The sequence below is a fragment of the Melozone crissalis genome, unplaced genomic scaffold (genome assembly GCF_028551555.1).
Source record: "Melozone crissalis strain CALT ecotype California unplaced genomic scaffold, PUWL_Pcris_2 ptg000005l_1, whole genome shotgun sequence".
NCBI classification, from domain to species: Eukaryota; Metazoa; Chordata; class Aves; order Passeriformes; family Passerellidae; genus Melozone; species Melozone crissalis.
In genome coordinates, this window is record NW_026535783.1 from 45,679,569 (window position 1) to 45,702,738 (window position 23,170).

At 36.4% G+C, this 23,170-nt stretch overlaps 1 protein-coding gene across 4 annotated transcripts in view; it reads right to left on the reverse strand.

The window, feature by feature from the left end:
• Positions 1–23,170, reverse strand: part of KDM4C (lysine demethylase 4C) — a 259,796-nt gene that overhangs the window by 198,569 nt on the left and 38,057 nt on the right. For all 4 annotated transcript variants that reach the window (XM_054284529.1, XM_054284538.1, XM_054284547.1 and 1 more), the window contains 3 exons: positions 22,538–22,587; positions 14,489–14,592; positions 10,008–10,145 (listed from right to left, as the gene is read on the reverse strand). In XM_054284529.1, coding sequence (XP_054140504.1) covers positions 10,008–10,145; positions 14,489–14,592; positions 22,538–22,587 — 292 coding nt within the window. The remainder of the gene's footprint in view (positions 1–10,007; positions 10,146–14,488; positions 14,593–22,537; positions 22,588–23,170) is intronic.

Consider the following 23,170-nt stretch of genomic DNA (forward strand, 5'->3'; position numbering starts at 1 on the left):
AAATAAATTGACAGAATAATAACTCATGAGCATATGCACATAGCTATTTCTGACAATTGGGGTAGGGAGAGTTTTTAAACCTGTATCTTTAAATTTTGCTCACCCACATTTGAAAAATAAAATGGTCCCCTTGAGCTGGATTTTTTTTTCATTTTGAACAGACATTTTATTGTACAAAAGCAACCTAAACATAATCCTCATTGAAAAAAAAAAAACCTCAATAAATTTTGAGAGGTGGAAGCATTTTTGTGCAGTAAATATAATTTCTCCTCTGATAAAATCAGTTAAATCATATATATTGTGTCTCAATATGTATTTTCAAATAAATATATTGTTTGGATAACATAAGCTGGATATAGCTATCTTCAAGACAATGAGTCTTGTATCCAGCTAAATCAAGATATTAAATTTTCTTCTTTTTGAAACAGTCATAACTGCTTGAGGCTGCAGCAGCACAAAAACAAAATATCTTCACATAGGTCTTGAAACAGTCAAGCTGAAAATCTAAGCCAAAGTTTCATTTAACAGCCTGTCAGTTTTTTGATGTGAAGCTAATGAATGCAGTGGCAAACAAATCCATCAAACCTAACATCAAAACAACTGCACTTCATCCCACCAAAGGGAAAAATACAACCTGCAGTCCAGCACTTTGATCCAACCTATCCACAGAAAACACCTGCTAAGCAGCTACCACTGAAGAATGCACGAGTAATTACTGACTTAATTTTATGAAAGAGAGCAATAATACTTAAGTACCCCTAGTTTCAAGTAGAAAAGGTTGGTAGACTTCTCAGGTTCCACATATCAGCTAAACAACAAAAAGCTCCCCAGCATCAACATCTGAAAACAAATCACGTCTTAAAAGGAGCTGCAGTACAAAAGAATCATTACACTGACTAGTAAAATCACCTAGTGTGACGCTACCCCTGAGAGCAGGCAGTAAAATTTACATACATTTATACTGAGTGAAAGTCACCAAGTGGTCCCACAAAACAGACATAGTAAGCAACAAGAGCAGTATTGTGAAATATCAGGACTTTCTCTGAAAGCTTGTGAAAGCATGGACAAGGGGTGTCTGAGAGTTGAGAGACCCTGACAAGAATCTGGAAAAGCAACAGACAGGGGTCCTTTATTCAGGTAGGATAGAATAGCTTCTTCCTAGTAGCCAGTACAGTGCTGTGTTTTGGATTCAGTATGAGAATAATGTTAATAACATACCATGTGTTTTGATTTTTGCTCAGTAGCACTTACTCTAAACATCAAGGAGTTTACAGTTTCCCATGCTCTGACAACAAGAGGATTCACAAGAAGCCGGGACAGAGCATGGCCAGAACATCTCATCTAAACTGGACAAAGAAATGTTCCACACCATAGAATGTCATGCCCAGAGTATAAACTGATGGGAATTGGCCAGAAGAGGCCAGTCATGACTGTGAGAAGAATCTGGCATCAGTCAACAACTTTCTCTTGGGTTTTATTCCTTTCTCTCTTCCTGTCCCATATTTAATTCTTACTATATTACCATAATAATTTATTTCAATTATTGAACTGTTCTTATCTCAGTCCACAGAATTTTTTTTTCCCCAGTTCTCCTCCACATCCTACCAGGGGCTGAGGGGAGCAAGCGCTTTGTTTCAGGATGGGGTTAAACCAAGACACAGGGGACTGAGGGGGGGCTAAAACAGTAACCAGAGGAAAATGAAAGTAAACAAACTAAAATAATCATAACTGTGTAGAGAAGAATTAGAGAGCCCTAACCAAATCACCAGCCTCCTGTACACACAAAGAATGATGTGCAAATATTTCTATTCACCATCACCAATACTGATAACACCCACCTATTTTCCCCACACAAGTTACCTACTCAGCACAAATCAAAGCAGATACCTAGAAAACATACAAGCTAATAGCCACTGATTCATCTGCTTTATCAGCAGTAGCAAAATCCACTGGAGTAAGGAAACTCAAAAATGCACTTCATGAAGCCACACATTGCCAGCCTACTCTAATAAATGTAGGAAAACAAGAAAATTCACAGAAGCCTGAAGGAACCTGCTAGCTGCCCCTATTTCATACCACTCAATTATCTTTTTCAACAATAAACAGCATTCAGCAAATGGAAGTTATAGGATTATTAAAATTATTAAGAGTATCTAAAGCTTAAGAGTACCTCTCATCCTGACAGAACAACACAACTACACTTGTATCTAGCACAAACACTACCTCCCTTTCTTTCAGTAAACTGTGACATATCCACTCACCAGCACTTCACTAATATCCCTCTGCACCACATCCTTTTGCCAAGCATCTTAAGGAGAGTGTGACTGATTTGTTCTTTCCACCAGGATCTCCTATTTCTCTTCTTGTGTGTTCTTGCCTATGGAAAAAGACAGCAAGAACTACACTGTTTCTTCTCTGGAGCTAGGAGGTTTGGAAGGTTGTTTGGATTCCTTATATTTTACTTCTACTCAATTCTGTACAACTTGATTTTGTTCAAAAGCAAGCTAAAACCAGTAGCTGAGCTGCAGCAAACAGCACACTGGAGGTGCCACCTAGTATTTCTTTTAGGATGTTGTCCCAAAGCTTTGTTCTGGTTTCAGCTAGGATGGAATTTACCTATTCTCAGTAGCTGTTCCACTGTTGTGTTTTGGATTCAGAATGAGGATCCTTGTAACACACTGATGTTTGGGGTTTTTCTAAGTTGTGTTTATCCCAAGCCAATGAACTTTTTTTTTCTTTTCTGGTGCTCCATCAGTGAGGAGGTGAGCAAAAGAAACTGTGAGGGAGCACAGCTGGGACAGATGACCAGAACTGACCAAAAGGATATTCCACATCACAGAACATCATGTCCAGGGTATAAACTGGGAAGAGCTACCTGGAAAGGGCTGGTGTGGGTTCTGCTGATGCCAGACCCCTCCGCTGAAGCAAGAGGGGTCTGGCATCAGTCAGTGAGTGGTAAGGAATTGCATTGTGCACCACTTGATTTTTCCCTTTTTATTATCATTAACCATTACTACTGTATTATACTTTATTTTGAATTATTAAATTATTTTTACCTCAACATGCAAGTTTTACTTTGATTCTCTTCCTCATTCCACTGGGTTGGGGAGGAAGAGAAGTAGAGTTTATGACTATCTGCATGCTTTTTCATCTCCTGCAGGGCTTAAAACCATTACATTCTTGCACAAACTCTAGAAAACAAGCTGGAGGACACATCCCTGCTCTCAGAGTTCAACTATTACAGGTAGTTAGGAGACACACAGTGAAAGCAAGACCATAAGTTCAGCATTTTTAAAGACAGAAAATCATTGCTGGAAATTGCATTCATGGTCTTTGTTTAATCTAAGTGTCCAATACCAAAGGTCAAAAATATCTCTAATTTAACATTTGCACGTGATTTTTAAAAATATCTCTTATTTAACATTTGCATGTGACGTTTAACAACATCTCATTTCACGCTGGAAAGCAGCATCATCACATAGCCTAAATATTTACTACCAATTTAACAAAAATCTTTGTTGGATTTTTTTTTCCTACAAAATCAATGAAAAATATTGATTGCATTTCTTTTTTTCTTTTTCTTAGACAGAAATCCATCTGTAAGCAATTAGCAATTACTCTATAAAAAAATAAGAGTGTTCCTGCAGGAAGACAAATAATCAGTCATCAGTACAAAATATTCTCTAAGGAGAGTACAGCAATGAACTGACCTAGATAATGCTGCATTTTGCTGATGCACACAATTTCTGCAGTACAATACTGAGGAACTACAGGATCCAAACATTATTTCTAATTAAAATTCTTGCACTTTACACATAAAGAAAACACAAGTCAGCTGCAGTATCAGTAGTCCCAAAGAATGACAAATGGGACTGCAAGATTGTGCAGGTTTTGGTTTGGGATTATTTGCTTTTCCTTTTAAATGAAGTTACTGGACCTGAAAATAAAACTGACTAAAATATTGGTATTCTTTCGAGATACCAACTTTTTACCTTTTTAATTAACACCTTCAGGAAGTTATCCAATGTTGTGATAAAAAAACTAATTGTAGATATACTCATGGTTTTCTAGAGAAACACTGCAACCAAGAAACAGAGTACAGTTATACAAAATTAAATTATTTTTCTTTTCTTTATTACTATGGAATATTAAGTATTTACAGAAAATAACTCGATTTTACTTGAATTTATCTTTTCTCCCCTTAGCAAATCCAGCCCTCATATAGTCCCTAAACAGTGTGGGTATTTTTTGCTCCACTTGCCTCAGAAGCTGCCAACGCTACCTTCTGAAGCTGATGGGATGGTTACTAAAGTGCAGCAGGACCTTGTAACTTCCTTGGGCATCCTGTAACTTGCTGTGGAGCTTCTCCCTGTGAGCTAGCATCTGTGCAGCACTGAAACAGTCTCAAACTCAAATGCTCACATAATCATTTTTTGGCAAGGGAGTTGCCCACTGATAGAACTGCCTGTGTCGAGAGCAATCCAGAATGAAAGGCTGGCTGTATCAACTGAGGCCATAAATGCTGTGCTAAGATTTATTGCTATTACTTTGGTTTCTTCCCCTCTCTTTGTTAGGACTATTAGCACTTTGAAAAGAAAGTTTAAAATAAATTTAAGCCAAGGTGATATACATGCATTTTCTTATGAGCATCCAATGAGAAATGTGCAATTTAGGTCTGCATCTGTGCATGTGAAGGAGAAGCCATGTAAAGTGAAGGCTACTGGAAATCTTGAAAGGGAGGTAAAATGAAAGCCTGGCTGTCAAGCTAATTATAGGCATTTGCCATGTACCTTAACACTAGACTGAAAAGCTGCAGAAATTCAGCTAGCTGAGTTCACAGAGGTCTATGCAAATACTGGTGCAGACAGTTGTAAGTGGTAGCTTTAAACATCAGGTTTTGAACTTTAGTTTACCTGAACTCATTCAGAAAGATTGATCTGCTGTTGTCTCACTAAGTCTTTTTTGTTCAAAGTAACTATTTCAGCTACTGGTAATGCAGTGGTACCACGTAAATTCTGTCAGATAACTTGTCATAAGGGAAGACCTTCTCCCTCTCTACCATTGCCTGAAAGCACCTGAAAGTGAGGTGAGGGTTGGGCTTTTCTCTAAGTCACAAGTGATAGGACAAGAGGAAGTGGTCTCAAGTTGCACCAGGGGAGCTTTAGATAAGGTATTATCACACATTTCCTCATGGAAGGTGTTGTCAGGTATTGGCCAGGCTTCCCAAGGACATGGCTGTGTCACCATCCTGAAGGTATTTAAAAGACCTGTGGATGTGACCCTTTAGGAATGCTTCAGTGGTGACCTTGGAAAAGCTGAGCTTAAGATCATTGAGTCCAGCTGTTAAAGGTCTTTTCCAACGTAAATAATTTTATGATTTTCTAATATTTCCTCTCTCTTGTTTACCCTATTTCTATGCCATTAACAAATACTAGTAAATTTTTAGGGAGAACTAGTTCACCACACTTCCTTTAGTTCTCTTCTTCATACACATTTCTATTTTTAAAAAATCCTACCATCAGTACATTCTAGCATGTTCTTTTTCATTTAGAAAAGAGAAGAAAAGTAAACTTCCATTCTCATTCTTGTGGTAGTATGTGGTAAGAATTAAGCAAATAACTGGAAGGACACTGACCATTTGCCAAAGAAACTGCAGTTCATATTTGACAATGGTATCTAAGATTTCTCTGCAGAGGGAGATTAGTTATTACTGCTTCGACGCCTTTTCAACTTGTAGGCATTACAATTTAACTGTAGACACCAGAGAAATACTTTGATTTCTTGTATTGCATATGTACAATACTGCTCCTACATGCAACAGCCACAAATTATAGAATTCAGTGTCCTAAGATACAGGTTTCATCCATACACTAGGGAATTTTGACAATATATTTAGAGTGCATATGCAAAGATTTCCTAGCTAAAATTTCAAAATTTCAGTAGCACTTTTGGGGTGGCGTAAAGAAACACAATTACATTAGCTTTAAAATTATCTAACTCTGCTGAATTTAAAGATGACATTAAATTTACAGTATAATACAATAACAGAGATGCATACTGGAGGCATAAAACATATAACAGTTTGTACTGGGGGAAGCTGTCCACCAAATAGTAGACTACTTTTTAAAAATGTAAGAAATATGAAGCCAGAACGCTGAAAGGAAGAAACCTGCAAGGAGCACCACCTCACCTTTGCTGCATCTGAAGATGCAGTCTGCTATTCCTTAAGTTCAGCTGAATTAATTTTAGAGCTGCCATGATGTTCAAATCTTTTAAAACCCAAGGCAGTTCTACCTGCCACATTCAACTCTTGTGCAGCTATGGATCTCTTGATTTTGTTTCATTGTACTATTCCTATTAAGTTTTCAAGAAATTTCAAGTTATCAAATGCGTAGGTTGTCAAATACGTTTTAGAGTTTAAAATTAACTTTATAGTTGTAACCTTACCTGTTGGCTATTAAACACAACTTTCCTAAAGGTAGACACCAGTCTGAATGTTAGATGTGTTTAGAGTTTTTTCAATACATTTTTACAATACATGCTCTTCCTACGTTCAAGCTCCATCATTCACAGCCTAAACGGCAAACAAGATATCCGAAAAATAGGAGGACTCCAAAAAATGCTGCCCACAACCACTGCATGCCTCACCATCAGCAGCCTCGCTCCAATAGGAACACCATTTCTAGCAGGATTCTACGCAAAAGACCAAATCATGAAGGTGTTTCTCAGTCTCCAGTGTCTACTAAGAGTTCACTCTCTTTACTAGACTGTTAAACCAGCACAGCTGATTTTGCCCTTTACTCCATATCATTGTATTAACTAATATATTAAGGAGATGTCTACTGGAAAGGTTTTTTCCAACCGAGAACAAGTCAACGAAGAAAATGCCTCGGATTGAAACCCGTTCTGAGTCATACAAGCCAAGGCTTTTTTAAGCCTTATCATTAAAATCAGAGAATACTGAAAAACTGTAAAAACTTCTGCTAAATAAATTGCCCACTTTTTTTTTGTTTTCTGCATTTACTTCATTACTTGTACATCCATCAGGCTACAAGCTTTCAGAATGTACAAGGGAGGGAGTAGAGGCAATGACTCTCTGATTAGGGAGTATTTTGACAGCATAGAGCTCAAGATTAGGATAGGGCTGAACAAGTATGGGTAAGACTCAGGGGGCTAACAGCACAAACATCATGGCGGAACTCGACTATAGACCCAACCAGGATGAAGACCTGGACAAAATATTCTGTGAGCAGCTCGGAGAAGTAATCTCATGACCACTGCACCTTGTTCTTATCAGAGGCTTTAACTTGCCAGATGTCTACTGGAAACTCAATACAGCAGAAAGAAGGCACTCTATGTAAAGTTCCTGGAAAGCATGGAAAGTACATAACTGGTAAGAGCCTATCAGGAATGAGGTCCTGCTAGACTTGCAGTTTACAAACAGAGAAAGGCTGGTGGGAGATGTGGTGGAAGGGGATTGTCTTGGGCACAATGATAAGAGTTTTTAATTCTTGGTAAAGTAAGGAAGGGGGTCAATAGAACCTCCACCCTCGACTTTAGAGGGCCAACTCTGGCCTATTCAGGACACTGGTTTGAAGAGTCTCCTTCACAGTCCTGAAGGCTCAGGAGCATCCCTACAGGTTGAAAGACCAGATGGTGGGGAAGAAGGTGGCCTGGCTGAACAGGGAGCAGGGAGTTTTCACAGGAACTCAGTGAGAAGGAAAAGAGTTTATGACCTTTGGAAAAGGTGGCAGGCATCTCTTGAAGAGTATAAGGATGTAATGAGGTCCTGTAGAGAGAAAGCTACAACTGGCCACTGCTGTGAAGACAATAGAAATTGTTTTTATAAATACATCAACAACAAGAGGACAGCCAAAGAAAATCTCCCCGCTATTCTGGAGGCAGAGGAAAACATTGTCACCCAGGCTAAAGAAAAGACTAAGGTACTTAATGCCTTCTTTGCCTCAGTCAGAAAGCTTCCCCACAGCAATGAGCCCCTGAGCTGGCAACACGGAGGAGAACAGATCCCCTGTAATCGAGGAGAAAATAGTTAGCGGCTTGCTATGCCACTTAGACATTCACTCAGTCTATGGAACCAGAGGGGATTCACCCACAGGAGGGTGAGGGAGCTGGTGGAAGAGCTCACCAGGCTGCTCTCCACCATTTTTCACCAGTCCTGGTTAACTGGGGAGGTCCCAGAGGTTGGCCAGTGTCATGCCCATCAAAAAGAACTGTTGAGGCAACTACAGGCCTGTCAGCCTGACCTCAGTGCCATGAAAGGTTATTGGACAGATTATCGTAATTATGATCACACAGCACATACAGGACAACCAGGAGATCGGGCCCAGCCAGCAGAGCTCTGTAGAAGACAGGTCCTGCTGTACCAACAGCATCTCATTTAATGAGCATCCATGGACTGGACACAGCAAAAGCTGTTGAAGTTGTCTGCCTGGACTTCAGCAAAGCCTTTGATATTGCCTCTCACAACATTCTTCTGGAGAAACTAGGAGTTCGTGGCTTGGACAGACACACTGTTCATTGTGCAAAAAATCATCTGTATGGCTGGAACAAAGAGTGGTAATAGATGCAGTTACATCCAGATGATGGTCATTAACAACTGGGGTTCCCCAGAGCACAGTCTGAGGCCAGTTCTGTTTTAATAGCTTTATCAATTATCTAGACAAGGGGATTGAGTGCACGCACCCTCAGTCAGTTTGCAGATGACACCAAGCTGGGTGGGATTGTTGATCTGCTGGAGGGCAGGAAGGCTCTGCAGAGGGATCTGGACAGGCTGGATCACGGCTGAGCCCAGTGGTGTGAGGTTCAACAAGGCCCAGGGCTGGGTCCTGCCCTTGGGTCACAGCAACCCCAGGCAGTGCCACAGGCTGGGGCAGAGTGGCTGCAAAGCTGCCACAGGAAAAGGCCCTGGGGGTGCTGGTGACAGCAGCTGAGCATGAGCCAGTGAGGAAAGACATTGAAGCACAAGAGTGAGACCAGAGAAGGGCAATGAAGTTGGTGAAGACTTTCAAGTACAAGTCCTGCGAGGAGTGCTTGCAAGTGCTGAGGGTTTAGCCTGGAGAAAATGAGGCTCAACAGGGACTCTGTCACTCTCCACAACTACCTGAAAGGACGTTGTAGTGAGCTGGGGGTTAGTTTCTTCTCCCACTCAACAAATGACAGTATGAGAAAATACAGGTTCAAGCCACACCAGGGGAGGTTCAGGCTAGACATCAGGAAGAATTTTTCACTGAAAAGGTGGTCGGGCATTGGAAAGATAGGTCAGGGAAGCAGTGGAGTCACCATCCCTTGATGCATTCAAGAAACGACTGAATGTGGCACTTAGCACTATGGTTTAATTGATACATCGGTCTTCAGTCAAAGGTTGGACAGAGATCTTGGAATTTTTTTCTAATATTACAGATTCTATGATTCTATGCTGTACACCAAAAAAAAAGGAAGATATGCACACCACAGAACAAGATTTCAATCTAAAATATCTTCAGTTATACACACCTCAAACAGTTGCTTTATTATCTTGTACTACAAGTTTTCTGATCAGATTTACGATGAGACAAACTGAACTTGTTTCTTTAAACTTTATTTGAAGTTTCACTATTTATGTTTCTTTCCAGGTATCAAAATTCCTAGTTAAACTAAAGTGCTTCCACAAACAGTAAAGACCAAAGAGGATTTAAAAGCAGAAGTCTGTTGTCTTCACAAATATTAACCTCAGTGTACGTAGCTTCAACTTAAAAACATCCAAAAACACAATTGGTTTTGAAGAATAATAAATACATTAAGCTGCAAACAAAACTGACTACTGAGAGGAATATATATTGCTGGAAGTATAATCCCTACTATCAAAAAAACAACTATAAATTAAATTTCAATGGCAGCTTGATGTACTATCTAATAGTTATCCCTTTTTCATCACCTTCCTGAGATTCTCACAGAAAGAAATAACCACAGGAAATACTTCCTTACACATGAATTTTCTGCTTACTTACCAATTTTGCTGCTTTTCCATAATCAATCCATCGAACAGTGGCAAAGTTTGTTGACTCTGCACAATTAAATCCATGGTTAAACCCTGCATGGTATCCATATGGGAAAGTGATCATAAATTCTCCTGCCTCTTGGGTAACCTGTAATAAAAAAAAAATTTTAAAGGCCAAAATAAATAAACTCAAAAAAAAAAAACCTCACCGTGAACCACATTACAAAGCATTTCTAGTCCTACAGCAATGAAAACTATATACTCCTTTATAACTAACTAAAACAATTTTTTTTCTTTTACCTTGCAGAGAGATGAGATTTCATTTAAACAGAAAGTATATTTGAGACAATATTCTTTATGCTAAAATACATAGCTAGGTGCAATAATTAACAAATTCAGAAAGAACTCAAAGAAGGTTATCTTGGAACAGAGACTCACTGGTAATAAAACTTGAAAATAACTAGAAAACACATTTTGAAGAAGATACCATTCTCATTGGCTGAGAGGAAGCAAAGACAGGCTGGATCAAAATAGCCACAACTGCCATGACTAAATGTTGTGCAAAATGTCCCAAGATAAAGCTATTAAAACACAAATTTTAAGCTGCCACTGTCCTTCCCCTCTTTCTCTTTAGGCAAAATTTTAGAGAGCAGGAGCACTCTGGAACTATTGGTAAGAATTCCAAATAGCTAAAGGACAAGGGGGATAAAAGGTGATTCTAAAAGATGAAAAGCTGGACTACAGTTGAATTCTGACATTGTTTTAAAGATTGAGCAAGGATAACTTCAAAGGACTACAACCAAAAGAAAACATGCAAAGACCACTGGATCAACAAGATATTACAGAAAGCAGAAAACAAAAAATGAAAAGAAAAAGCCACCCTAAAACTCACTGCACAGTAATTATATTTTGTATATACAAAAATAACAAAATCCCAACTAGTGTTACAAGACTTGAACAGCTTTTAGAGTAAACTACAAAAAAAATGTGTGTTAACATAAACAAATCACTAGTCAGGTTACTCTCTTTCAAGAGAGAAATCTCATCTTCCTACACTAGGATGGACTGCTGCTCTCCTATATGGAGAAAGAGGAGACAACACTTCTTGTCAGTCACTAATATTCTCTCCACACAGTGACAGCTTTAATCTCTTTAAGTCAGACCTCCAGAGACTTTATCAAGGACAGGCTAGTCAAAGACTTGAAACAGCACACTGTCTTCCAAATTATCTGATAAGAGTTAATGAATAAAGTAGGTTATATAGAAGTAAATACTTAAAAGAGATTCTCCATGCTCTGTTTGATACACATTTTATGTGAAAAACACATCAGACAACAGACCCACTGAAAAGCAAACAGATCTATTTAAATGAAGCAAATAATCTGAGCAGTGACTGATGACTATTCAACATATGCACTTGTTTATTACAGGAAAATAAGGAGACTTCTCAGAGTCTAAATAGATTGTGTTGGGTGTGTGGCAACGCTTTGCATAAGCAAAACAGTGAGAAAAACTACAAGGACAAATATGACTCTTTTTAGGGGCATATCCTTATGACTTAAAATCACAAAAATGAAGGGTTAAATTTTAAACAGTCACCAAAATTAAAATTTACAACTTCAAACATTTTTCTTTTTAATGTCATGTCCTAAACCTCAGCTATCTACTAGTATAGGTATCTCACATTCAATTTCTGCTTTTACAATCTTCTTCAAAATTATTACTTTAAAATTTTATAAATTCTTTTTGTGCTTTTTTGCCCAGTGCAAGAACACACAGGGTTAGCACTTCAAAGAGGTCTATTTCTGATTGTATTAAGGGATGAAGGAAAGACAGGAAAACAACAAAAACAGCCATCAAGGCTAGAGAAAAAAAACGGATCTTACATTTTGCATGGTTAAATTTTTTGTGGATCCATATTTAGTATATACATGCAAATGCACACATAGTTGCATATATTGTAACTGTTACTGTAGCACTTCAACAATTGCTGTGGGAATGTTTAAGAAAGATTATTCTCAACGCTAACGATTCCAAAATTTATCTCAATGCACCCTCCCACTGCTGACAGTTTAGCAGGTGTTCTATTACAACAAGCAGCAGTTCAGCTGCCACCTGGTAGGCGTAGGCTGACTTATCAGCATTCAGCACATTTCCACTCCTATCACTTTGAGCCATGAGAGATCACAGCCTGGTTCTCTATATTCACTTTCTCAGTGAATCCCATTAATTACAATTACACTTGGGTACAGTCTGCTTCCTCCGAAGACTAGGTGATAGAACCAAACTTAAATATTTAACTGTTTGTAGCACTTTTTTTCCTTTCCCCCTCCCACCTTTTAGAGGATTATTATCCTCTACATTGAAATACAGTAATAACCAAGACACCAAAATACAAAGATCAACTGCCTTACCCCACCTCAAATGTGTCATACTGAAAAAAAGTATGCTGACATTCTGCAATATGCTACTTTAAACACCAACCACTGAAAATTACACTGTTCAGAGTAATGTTCTGTAAATCCAAAACTATAAATATGGTTATAAAACCATCCAGCTTGGAAAGTTTCACCTGACATTTCATGATAAAGCACAAGGTTATGAAGGGAATCAGTATATTTACCTATATATTACAAAAACTGAATGCAGCTACATTTCCATATGATAATAAATCATTCAGAAAACAAACTACTTATGAGTAATTTATTCAAAAAAGCTTGCTTTCTGAGGCAGGCAGTATCATTCTAAATGCCTCCATTTCTTCAATTTTACACATAGGTTGATTTAAGCATGAAAAGTGAAGTGATGTTCCAAAAAGGCATTAAGCACATCTGTGTCTTTATCCCGTCTATGTTGCCAATAGGATTGATAACAGAGATGTCCCAGTTCTTGCTGGGCATGTCTTACACAGCCTTCTCTGCTCCCCTCATCATTCCACCGGTGAGGAGAATGGGGGTGCACAAGAAGTTGGGAGGGGACACAGCCAGGACCACTGAGACCATGGTATCCTGCTCAGTACATAAACCTGGGAAAAAAAGAAGGCAGGACAATGGTTTGGAGTGGTGACATTTGTCCTGCCAAGTCACTGTTATGCGTGACAGGGCTCTGCTTTCCTGGGAATGGCTGAACACCTGCCTGCCCATGGGAAGCACTGAATTAACTCCTCGTTTTGCTTGGCTTGTGTGAATAGCTTTCCCTTTCCCTATTAAACTGTCTCTGTCTCAGTCTCAAAATACAAGTTTTCTACCTTTTATCCTTCCAGTTCTCACCCCATCTCACCAAGGAGGAGTGAGCAAACACCTGTCGGGTGTCTAGCTTCCAGATGGGCAAAACTGGACATAAAATATTATTTTCTTTTTTTATTTCCTTTTTTTAAGACTGTTAGAAAAACATCAACTAAACCAGACAGAAAGCACTGTATTCTCCTGTATTTTAGGCCAGGGAACAAGTTAAGCAAAGTTATACACACACCCACATCATATCAATAAATAAATAGCTCATATACAAAAACAGAAAACACAATAATAAGCAAGGTGTGTGGCGAGGATAGTTTACACGACCACATTGCAGTGGGAATAAACTGAGAAAAAATGTATATTGCCTGTTTTTCCTGAACAACTTAAAACAATCTGAACAATGGGAAACCAGGAATCATAGCCCTTTAATGATCAAAAGCCTTTTGAAAACTCAGTATTAAAATAAAGAGATATTGTGGCAGGGGACCTTCCGAATCAAGTTCTAGTCTTCTAAGTAGGTTTAAAGAACTCCAGAATTTAAAACTTTAGAATTTACAAAATTTATAAAATAAGCACACTTAAAAATAAAAGCAATGCATTGAAAATATTTTATTAGCTGGCACCTACATGAAGTTCAAAATGAAAAACAATCTTGGAGAAAGCAAAAGAAAGTTAGTATTTCAGATGTTTTTAAAAGCAGCTATGTATTAAATTCATCCGCAAAGAAGAAAGACAGGTATTCTTCTCAGTTTCTGTTTGTATAATGCACTCATCAAACATTTATTCTGCCAATTAAAATATATTTTAAATTAAGTAAAAGTCCTTTTGGCTTTATTCCACCTTAAACCTTTCAGGCCCTTATAATGATAAAGTTACATTTAACTGCCTCAGAAAAGCAACATACAGACAAAGAAATTAAATACTCATGTTAAAATATTACGTATACAACTTAACGAAGTGAGTTAAGAAGTCTTTCAGTCAACAGAAAATCACATCAAAGTTACCATGAAAATAAATTAAAAATAAGAAATTTTGGTAATGTCTTAGAAAAAAAAACCACAGAAATGCCGTCATGGCTACAAGTGTTTAATGCCAAAATTAAAACTATTAGAATTTTCAACACTATTAGAAGTTTCATGCAGCCACTATCTAAAAACAAATTAAACTTTTCTCACCTTTACTATAACAATGTTTATACTAAACACAATCTAACTCAATTCATAAAAGTAGAGTTTAAAAAGAAACATTAATGTACCTTGTCAAAAGGAATTCCATACTTTTTCAATATTGAGGGAGAAATCAGAGTCATCTTGTGGCGGAGAAAAGCATCACATCCTTGAGAGCTGCTCGGAAAGAACCCTAATGAGGCAAGAAAAGCAAAGCTGTACATCTTTTCATTAAATCAAATGGGAAATCTTTGTAATATTTTTCAATATTTAATACTGTTTAAACTTGCTTTAGAATTTTTTACTATGTCATTCTTAGGTTCTGACAGATTTCACAAAAATCAAGTGTACCTCCTAAGTTTTTCCACTGCTTTCCAGGGGGAGGGGCTACAGGGTTTTCCTTGTTTGTTAAGATGTGAAATAATAGAATAAATGCAGGCCTGTACATTTAGGCATACTTTCTTACCCTTCAGAGAAATACATTGTTTCCGGAAGCTTTTTTTATGTTAATGCTCATTCTGCACACATGAAAATCCATTGCAGTAAATAACTTTAGAAGGATTCCATGAAGACTAGGTTCACCTTGCACTTACAAACTATCCCTACAGTAAAGAAATACAACTTCCTAACTTTGTACAATCTGTTGTATTCCTCTCACATAAATGGTAGTTCATCATTCACAGAAGCACTTTAATTATTAGAAAAACATGTTTACTCAATTATTAAAAAAAATCATTTTCAAACAATCATCTGAATTTTTTTAATGCCTTGAGAAAAAGAAATTAACAACAATTTTCCATAATATGTAGCTTTCTCTCTAATGTTAGATTTAATTTCTTCACTCTGGTGAGTTATCTATTATGTCCACTAATCACCCTAAAACTTCAGAACAATCTAAAAGCTATCTTATTATAGTTGTTACACTCTATGTACATTCAATCTAGCACACTCACCAGTACTGGAAGAACAACATTTTTCTGATTTCTCAGAAATTAGGTTAAGCAGCACTTAAACAGCAAAAGTATAGTGTAGACTTGTGCATGTCAATGTACTAAGGAGCCTGCTAAGCTGCCCTGAGATCAAATTTTACTAAAATTCATCATTCTTATATTTTTTTCTCTCACCAACAAGAAGCATGAATTCTTTACTCTTTCTTTGAATTGCAAATAATGTTTTAAGTTTCAAAAAGTACTATTTGATAGGTACAGTTATATATATGTGGCTTCACTGACCAAAGAAAAAGAAACTAGCCCACAATTAGAGGACTCCAGCAAAAAAAATTCAACCAATTTTTTCACAGTTAATGCCTATAACATAAAGGATAGCAGTCAAAACTTAGAACCTACAGTTTCTGAGCATCAAGAAACCTCAGTCCTGAGCAGTATAATAACAGAAATACACGGGAACTTACTGTGAAAAACGTGATTGCAAATGATACTTGAGACGTGCAGGAAGAGCTGGTATGAAAAGTAGCTAAAAGCTTAATTGCTAAAAGCAGAGAGTTTAACTGAATTTTCCTTGAGAAAACAATTTTTGGATCAAATTATGTTACTGCAATATGCTTAATTAGTTCAACACAAGATGATACAAAGCAAACGATGGGCAGACATCCAAAACTTAAGTTGTACCATTCCAGCTCCAAGAGACCAGACACAGCTGTGACAAGTCCAACCAGAAGGCAGGCTTGTTGCTGAATTCCAAGAAAGCCGCAAATAACACAGAGCATCAGAACACAACCTGCTCAAAATCCACTACTAGAAATTTACAAGAGTACATTTGCTGTGGTTACAGAGCCCTCACAGTGAAATCAAAGTGTAGCCTACACATTCTGTACTGTTGTAAAATATATTTTGACTTGTCAAAGTCTACACTCTTGCACACAAAATTTTCAGACTCATTCATCTCATTTTCTCAAAGGAACTCCCCCTTCAATAAACAAGGTAAGAAAGAAAGGTAGTATTTCCTCATTACAAGACTCTCTTTATCAGAAGATCCTTTGTCTGCCAGGCTAAATGTAAGTCACACAAGCTTTTCTTCTAGAAAATAAAATCTCTGTGGGAGAATTGGCTAACGGATGTAAAAAATACTGAATAAAGGACTTTGCATTAGAAATATTATAAGACTCTTACAAAAACATTAAATGCAGGCCAATTCAAGGTATGTCCACAACATTAAGAATCATTCTGAAATACCAAGCTGATGTTAAAATTGTCAATTAAAAGAATTACCATGCAATCCTGTATGTTTAGTGAAATCCCACTTTCAAAAGAAAAAATTCTGAAACCTATCTAGACTGTAAATACTTTTCAACTTCTGTAGCACACTCATCCTTTTAAGGGACACATGAAATTTTAATTTAACCACTAACACTAATCCATTAACTCTAAATCAGTTCTGCAAGAGCAGGTATTTTGTAGGAATTCACATGCAACCCCAGTTTCTTGGATGGTCTCTTGAGACATGGCAGACCTATACCCTATTCATTCCTTGGAAACTACTACAAAGAAACAAAATAAGAATTCAAAACAATTACTTCATAGAAACCAATGAGAAATAATCAGAGTGTAGGGTAAAACTGAATAAGGTTGCTCATTGATTTATGTCTATGAGAAAAAGACCATCAAATTGAAAATTCTCCAATACATGATTTACAGAAACACTGTCATACTTCAGGTAAAGCAGAATTGGAAGTATGTGATTCAATACCTGCCAGCCAAATGCTCGGGTATAAACAACTACAAGGAGAGAACCTTTATCCAAACTCAAGTTTCCTCTCAGCTTTTTAAAACCCTTATTTAGTTAGCCCAAGCAGCAAGAGCAAAGAGTATGTGAAAGCATAGGCTTCAGACTGTGTCAACAAACAAAAACATGCCCTTGCAAGACTCTATGTACATACTCTAACAGATAACATAGCCTAAAATGTACAATCTTACCAATGTTATTTGTACAAACAAAATTAAACTACTTCAGTAACAGCAACATCACTGGACTGGGAAAGACACATCTACTCCACCTCGGCATGATCCTTCCACAGAATTTATAATCCAGATACATTCTAGAGAGAAGTCAAGGCCTTCTCATCTTTGGACAAAGGTAGAAGCAGTGAGCACTCACCTTCCTAGCCATGGAAGGATATAGAACATATTTTTAAAAATAAGTTCAAATCTCTAAATTATTGAGAGACAGTGAGCGTTGCTACCTGGCAGTCTCATTTTTCCTTTCCACCTTTCCAACATATCACACACAGCTCGTATCAGATGACCACATCAATATCATTCCTATCACTCAGGCAAACTGAAGTGGATTGGGCTCCATTCCCTGGTTAATTAGCATTTTCAAGATATTTGGAATGCTCCTCTCTGCTTCTAAGAATATGTCCATAATGTTTTCAATTACATTGTCCAGCTAAAATCACATATGCACAAATTACAATACCATTCTCAGAAGTATAATTCTACAACTCCGTAGGACTGAGCAGGTTGGTTTGCTATCTTTTACCTTGAATAATCAAGGAAATCATAACTTGGTCCCTAATACTCATTATTTAATGACATCCACATAAAATCATATTCTTAGGAAACTTTCAAATCAAATCCTGACCAGTGCAATAAATGAAGTTAGACATCCTATAATTTTCAACACTTCCTTACTCAAGACTTCACCTGAAATTTAAAGGTGCTGCATTTCTCTTTAATATTATTTAAAATAAAGTATAATCATAAAACTCAGAACATAAGGAAAAAAAAATCCTAAATTGCAAATTTATTTAATGTCATTTAATATTAATGAAAGTAAATATAAATCAAATTAACATAAATAAGCTCAAGGTTATGATTATTTATTATTTTTTCAGGCCCACATTTAAAGGACTTATACAAAATATTAATAATAATTTGCAGATCAGTACTATCAAAACAATGGCAGAGATTACAGAAATACTAAGTTTTCTAGTAATTCTCTTTTTAGATTTTACTTTGATAGGTTTAAACTTAATATAATTTATTTAAATTATTTCAACATGATCTGAACTAATTTGATTTAACTTTCTGTGTGAACATGAAAAAAATTAGGAGGGTAAGTCTGCATAACAACCATCACAAAGGAACAATGGCAATTTGTATGCTATACAAAGCCGAATACAAAAGCCACAAAGAGGCTTTCAAGTGGTATGAAACACAACTGTAGGTATACCCAGATTAACCTGTTCAAACCTTTATTACCTCTTAAATAAGACTTTTCTAACTTGACTAATTATTTTTCTGAGGAAAAGTTCCATTCTTCAACTCCTAAAGTTTTCACATTCAAGATCCTTAGAAGTTATGCAAGTTCTACTTCATGTCTCACTCGAATAATTATTTTAATTTGCTTTCATATATAAAAGGTAGTGACCTGCATAAAAAAAGTAATTAATACACCATAAAAAGCTTTGTAAGACAACCATACATACTTACAATATATTAAACTTTACTTTAGTTTCTTCTTTAACATAATTGAACATCACAGATTGATGTCATCGCCTTTCTAAAACAGCTTCTGCACTCAAACAATCTATTAAAAGATCTCCAAAATCCTTCAATACAGCATTTGCCACTCTGCCTCTATTCTCTTTATTTTCTAACCCATTTTGTGAAACAAAAAATCATTTAAGAATACCATGGTATTGCAGATTAACATAACAACTCGTATAAAAATTGCAGTTAACAGCTCACTTGAGATTTTTATTACATTTATGTCTACATAAAATTGAAAAAAAATCTACATAAATGAGAAAGCAGCTGAAGGGCAAAATCAAACTGTTGTCTTTATTAGATGCAAGTCTAATGTCTTTCAGAAAAAGCATTTGTTGCCGCCACAGTCAACCAAGATTTCAATGGAAAGCAAAAATGAAAGCAATCATGCACAAAAGGCATGTGTTGTAATTGTGATGTGCAGACAAGATAATGGAAAATATTCTAACCTTCCCTTAATTTTACGTATCAGCTCCTGCCTTGACTTACACAATCTGTCACTTTTAATGTATTATTTTATTATTTTAATTATTTAGGAGCATTCAATTAATTCAGTAGGCATCTGGTCATCAGAGCTAACCTTCCTGAAGAAACTACTTTTCTTTTCCTCCAAATGTTGCACGCATGCAAAAATATTTTCCCTTCACATAGTATTAAGTACAAAAGTCCCACTTACACTATGTTTTATTAATGTTTTCTTTTAAGTGACATGCAGCTTACTTTATACTTTCATCTTTGTCAGATACCTTATATGAAACTGTATTTTACAAGGCACCAGCTGCAAAGTAGAAGACCACAGCGTGGAAACAATAAGACTTGGTGATTTTCAGTTTAAAAAAAAAATCCATGGTTTTTATTGTTCATCATTGTAGTATTTTGTACATTCCATTCTCAGCTATTAGCTGGACCAAAAATATCATGGAAACAATCTGCTCACAAAAAAATAACCCAGACTACATTAAAATGAAATACTGAAAGCTTAGTTTCACAGAATACATTCTTCAGCATTACCTAACTCACCTATCTTACATTGCCACTACAATAATAATCTCCGTATAAGTACCTAGTTTTCCTACAGAAATCCAGTTTCATTTAGTAAATGTAATGGAATAGATATTATTTGAAATTTTATCATCTCTGTTCAGTATCTGATTCTACAATTTGTTATTTGCTATTCAAAACATAGTACTGAAATAAAAATAATTAAGTTATGATCATAAGCATGACTCATTAAAGGAAGTTTTCCACTCACCCCACAGCTCTTTGCAACTTATACTAACATAAAATTAAGAGCAGCTTAATTCTTACTTCTGTGGAGATGCATCCCATGCTGACTAGCACCCGGACATCAAGACACTGTTCCCCCAGTAAAACCTCTTACTTTCTGGAAAGAGTGGTCTTGGAGATTTCCATTTCTCTGATGCTTAATGTTTCATTTCTATTACAGTATTAGGTCACCATCAGCAGTAAGAGGGCTGTCTGCACCTTCAGGCCAGTTTCTTTTTTCATGTATCTCCAAAAGTTACCTACTTCCTAAATTTGTATAGGTTCCAATATCTACAGAAATCAAGGTATTTCAAGGAAAGAAGAAGCTTTTTTTGTCTAAAACAGATAATAATACTGTGCGTCAGTACCACTTCATTTTTAGAAATGAGGGAACAAGTGTTGCTTCAACTGCCCATCCTTTTCCCTCACTCTGAAAATAAAGAAAAATTTGATGCATTCGATGCACTCACTACAGCACATTGAAACTTGAATGGCTTTAGAACACTGCACAGCTGTTAACAAGCAATATGAAATTTACAGTAAATGCAAAAGCAGCCAAAAAATATTACATGCAAAGTCTTATCTACCCAAAAATCTTACTCCCATCAAATGTAGAACTGTGTACAGAGAAGTGTTTACATCCAGCATGAAAAGTCGGCTTCCTCTGACTGATCTAGTAGCAAATAGTTGCTGCTCCAAGATTCCGAAGGCCAGAGGCAGTTCCTATGCTCCTCTAACATATTTCTGTGCCACTGTGCTCCAATCTCACTCAGGATTCCATGAAAATTTTAGAATCCACCAGGGAGAGTAAGGAATGCTGTGAAATACTGTGAAATAAACTTTAGGCTAACTTTGACAAGATACTTCATTTGGAGTCTCTACATACACCGGAAGACTCCATGAACAACTTTTCATGTTGCCCGTGTCAGTCATCACAAGTCTTTACCATATCCCCTTCCTTTTATTTACACTTCTACTAATTGAAAAGTTAAGAGTTTACTATCAGGTATGAAAAAAAAAGGCAGGTTTTTCAACAGTCTTAGTGTCTCTCTCTGAAAATTTTCCAATTCTCTACTTCTTTTACTCTTTTATCATTTCCTGTAAAATTAAATTATTGAATCATCCTAAGCCAGTGTCTATTGCCCAGCCTACAAGTTCCAATTATTTTACCAGTGAAAAACAAACACTGTATAGAGTTCTATACTTTGCATTAGGAAAAGAGACTGGAAAGCAAAGAAAACAACTGATAACTTTTTGAAATGAAACCATGACAAAATCTAGGAATGGGAAATGTAATTATTCAGGTTGAAATCTGTCTTCCTGAGACATACTTTTAAGACCGAAAGTTCACAGGTCTTTACTTACACATCTTTAACTGTAATAGTTCTATATAGCTCAGAAAAAGAATCATGTACCCATATACTGAGGAAAAAAAATTAATATGAAAACACAATGTACACAAACTTTCAGAATTTTGTCCTGATACACAAGATCTAATTATGAACTTTCAACAGCATTCCTTTCCTCTCATTCCATTTCATTAAACACTCCATTCCATAATTCCTTTAATAGTTATTAGCAAGCTATAAAGCATGGGCAGCCAGGCCAAGAAACATCCCTAGTTATTCCCTTGTTCATAATTTGCACTCTTAATTCAGGAACAAAAATAAAGGTGTAGTATTACTGAAAAGAAAACAAATTACTGAGTGAGAATCGTCCTACAGACTAGTGGTTTTCACCCCTTAGTCCTCAAACTTACAACCATCTCTGCTCCTTCTCCCAAACACTTCTGCCACGTCTAAATGGCAAAAGCCAGTACATGCTTCAGCTAAAGTGGATCTATATGCCTGCTCAATAGTCAGCAAGCTGTAAACAAATAAGACCTAGTGTTTCTACACTTTGTCTGCTTACCCCTTCACAGAGGCAATAACCAGGACTCTATCCTCTACCCAATCATCAACTTGGATGAAACTTTTGGAGACTCATCTGTCTTTCTCTGTATCAAATTTGGGTAAAAAGATTCAAAAAGTTGCTGATGAAAAGAAGCTAGGACAAGAAAGAGCAAGGGCACAGAGGAGACAAAAACACTAGCAATGAAAAGCTAACGAACAACAAAATATTAAGCCTCATTTTCATAACTTTCACCAAGCTCTAAGTGGCAGCAAAAAAAAAAAAAACCAAAAAACCAAAGAATCATTTCAATTCTTAAGAATTCCTCAGGGTAATAATGTTGTGTGACTTTTATGTGTCTAAAGTATTACGTAATAAAACACTAGGTGAGTCAAGAACAACGTTTCTCACTTTCCTGAACCCTCAAGGGCTGCCCTTCAAACACCATACATATGAAAATATTGGAAATCCTACCTTGAGCTAGTCTTTCCAGCCGTTTCCCATGCTCTGGAGGAATAGCATACCTAAAATTGACATAAAGAAAAGGATGAAATGCTTAAAGACATAATTACTACATAATGACTAAAAGTCATCATTCATGTATGATAAATATCTAAGTATACAGGAGCCAAAAAGATTGAAGAATGAAAAATTGCACAGAAAAAAATATACTAACATCTAAGGAAAAAATACAGACATTGAGTTTTGGGGAGTAGAGAGGTTTGAGGAAAACTTAGTTTAGTTCTAGTTTAAATATTGTATTATGTAGTTCCAAAATATTACATTCACTATTTAAAGTCACATACATTGACAATATTTAAATATTATTACATCACCACAATTTTAAAAGAAACACACACTTTATTTTTCTTAATGAAATGAAAAAAAATGTAAAGTAAGTCTAATATCTACAAGTTTAATTTCTCTGAATCTCAGCATGCTTCACAAGACACAAGGGTTCAACAGAAAAATATGAGCATTAAAAATCTCTATTTTTTCCTACAGCAAAAGCTGTGGAATAAAACTTGCCCTTGTAGAATCATTACAATTAGAGTTTTAAAGCATTATAGAAATAGACTTGCTTCAGTTAACGGAATTGTACATATC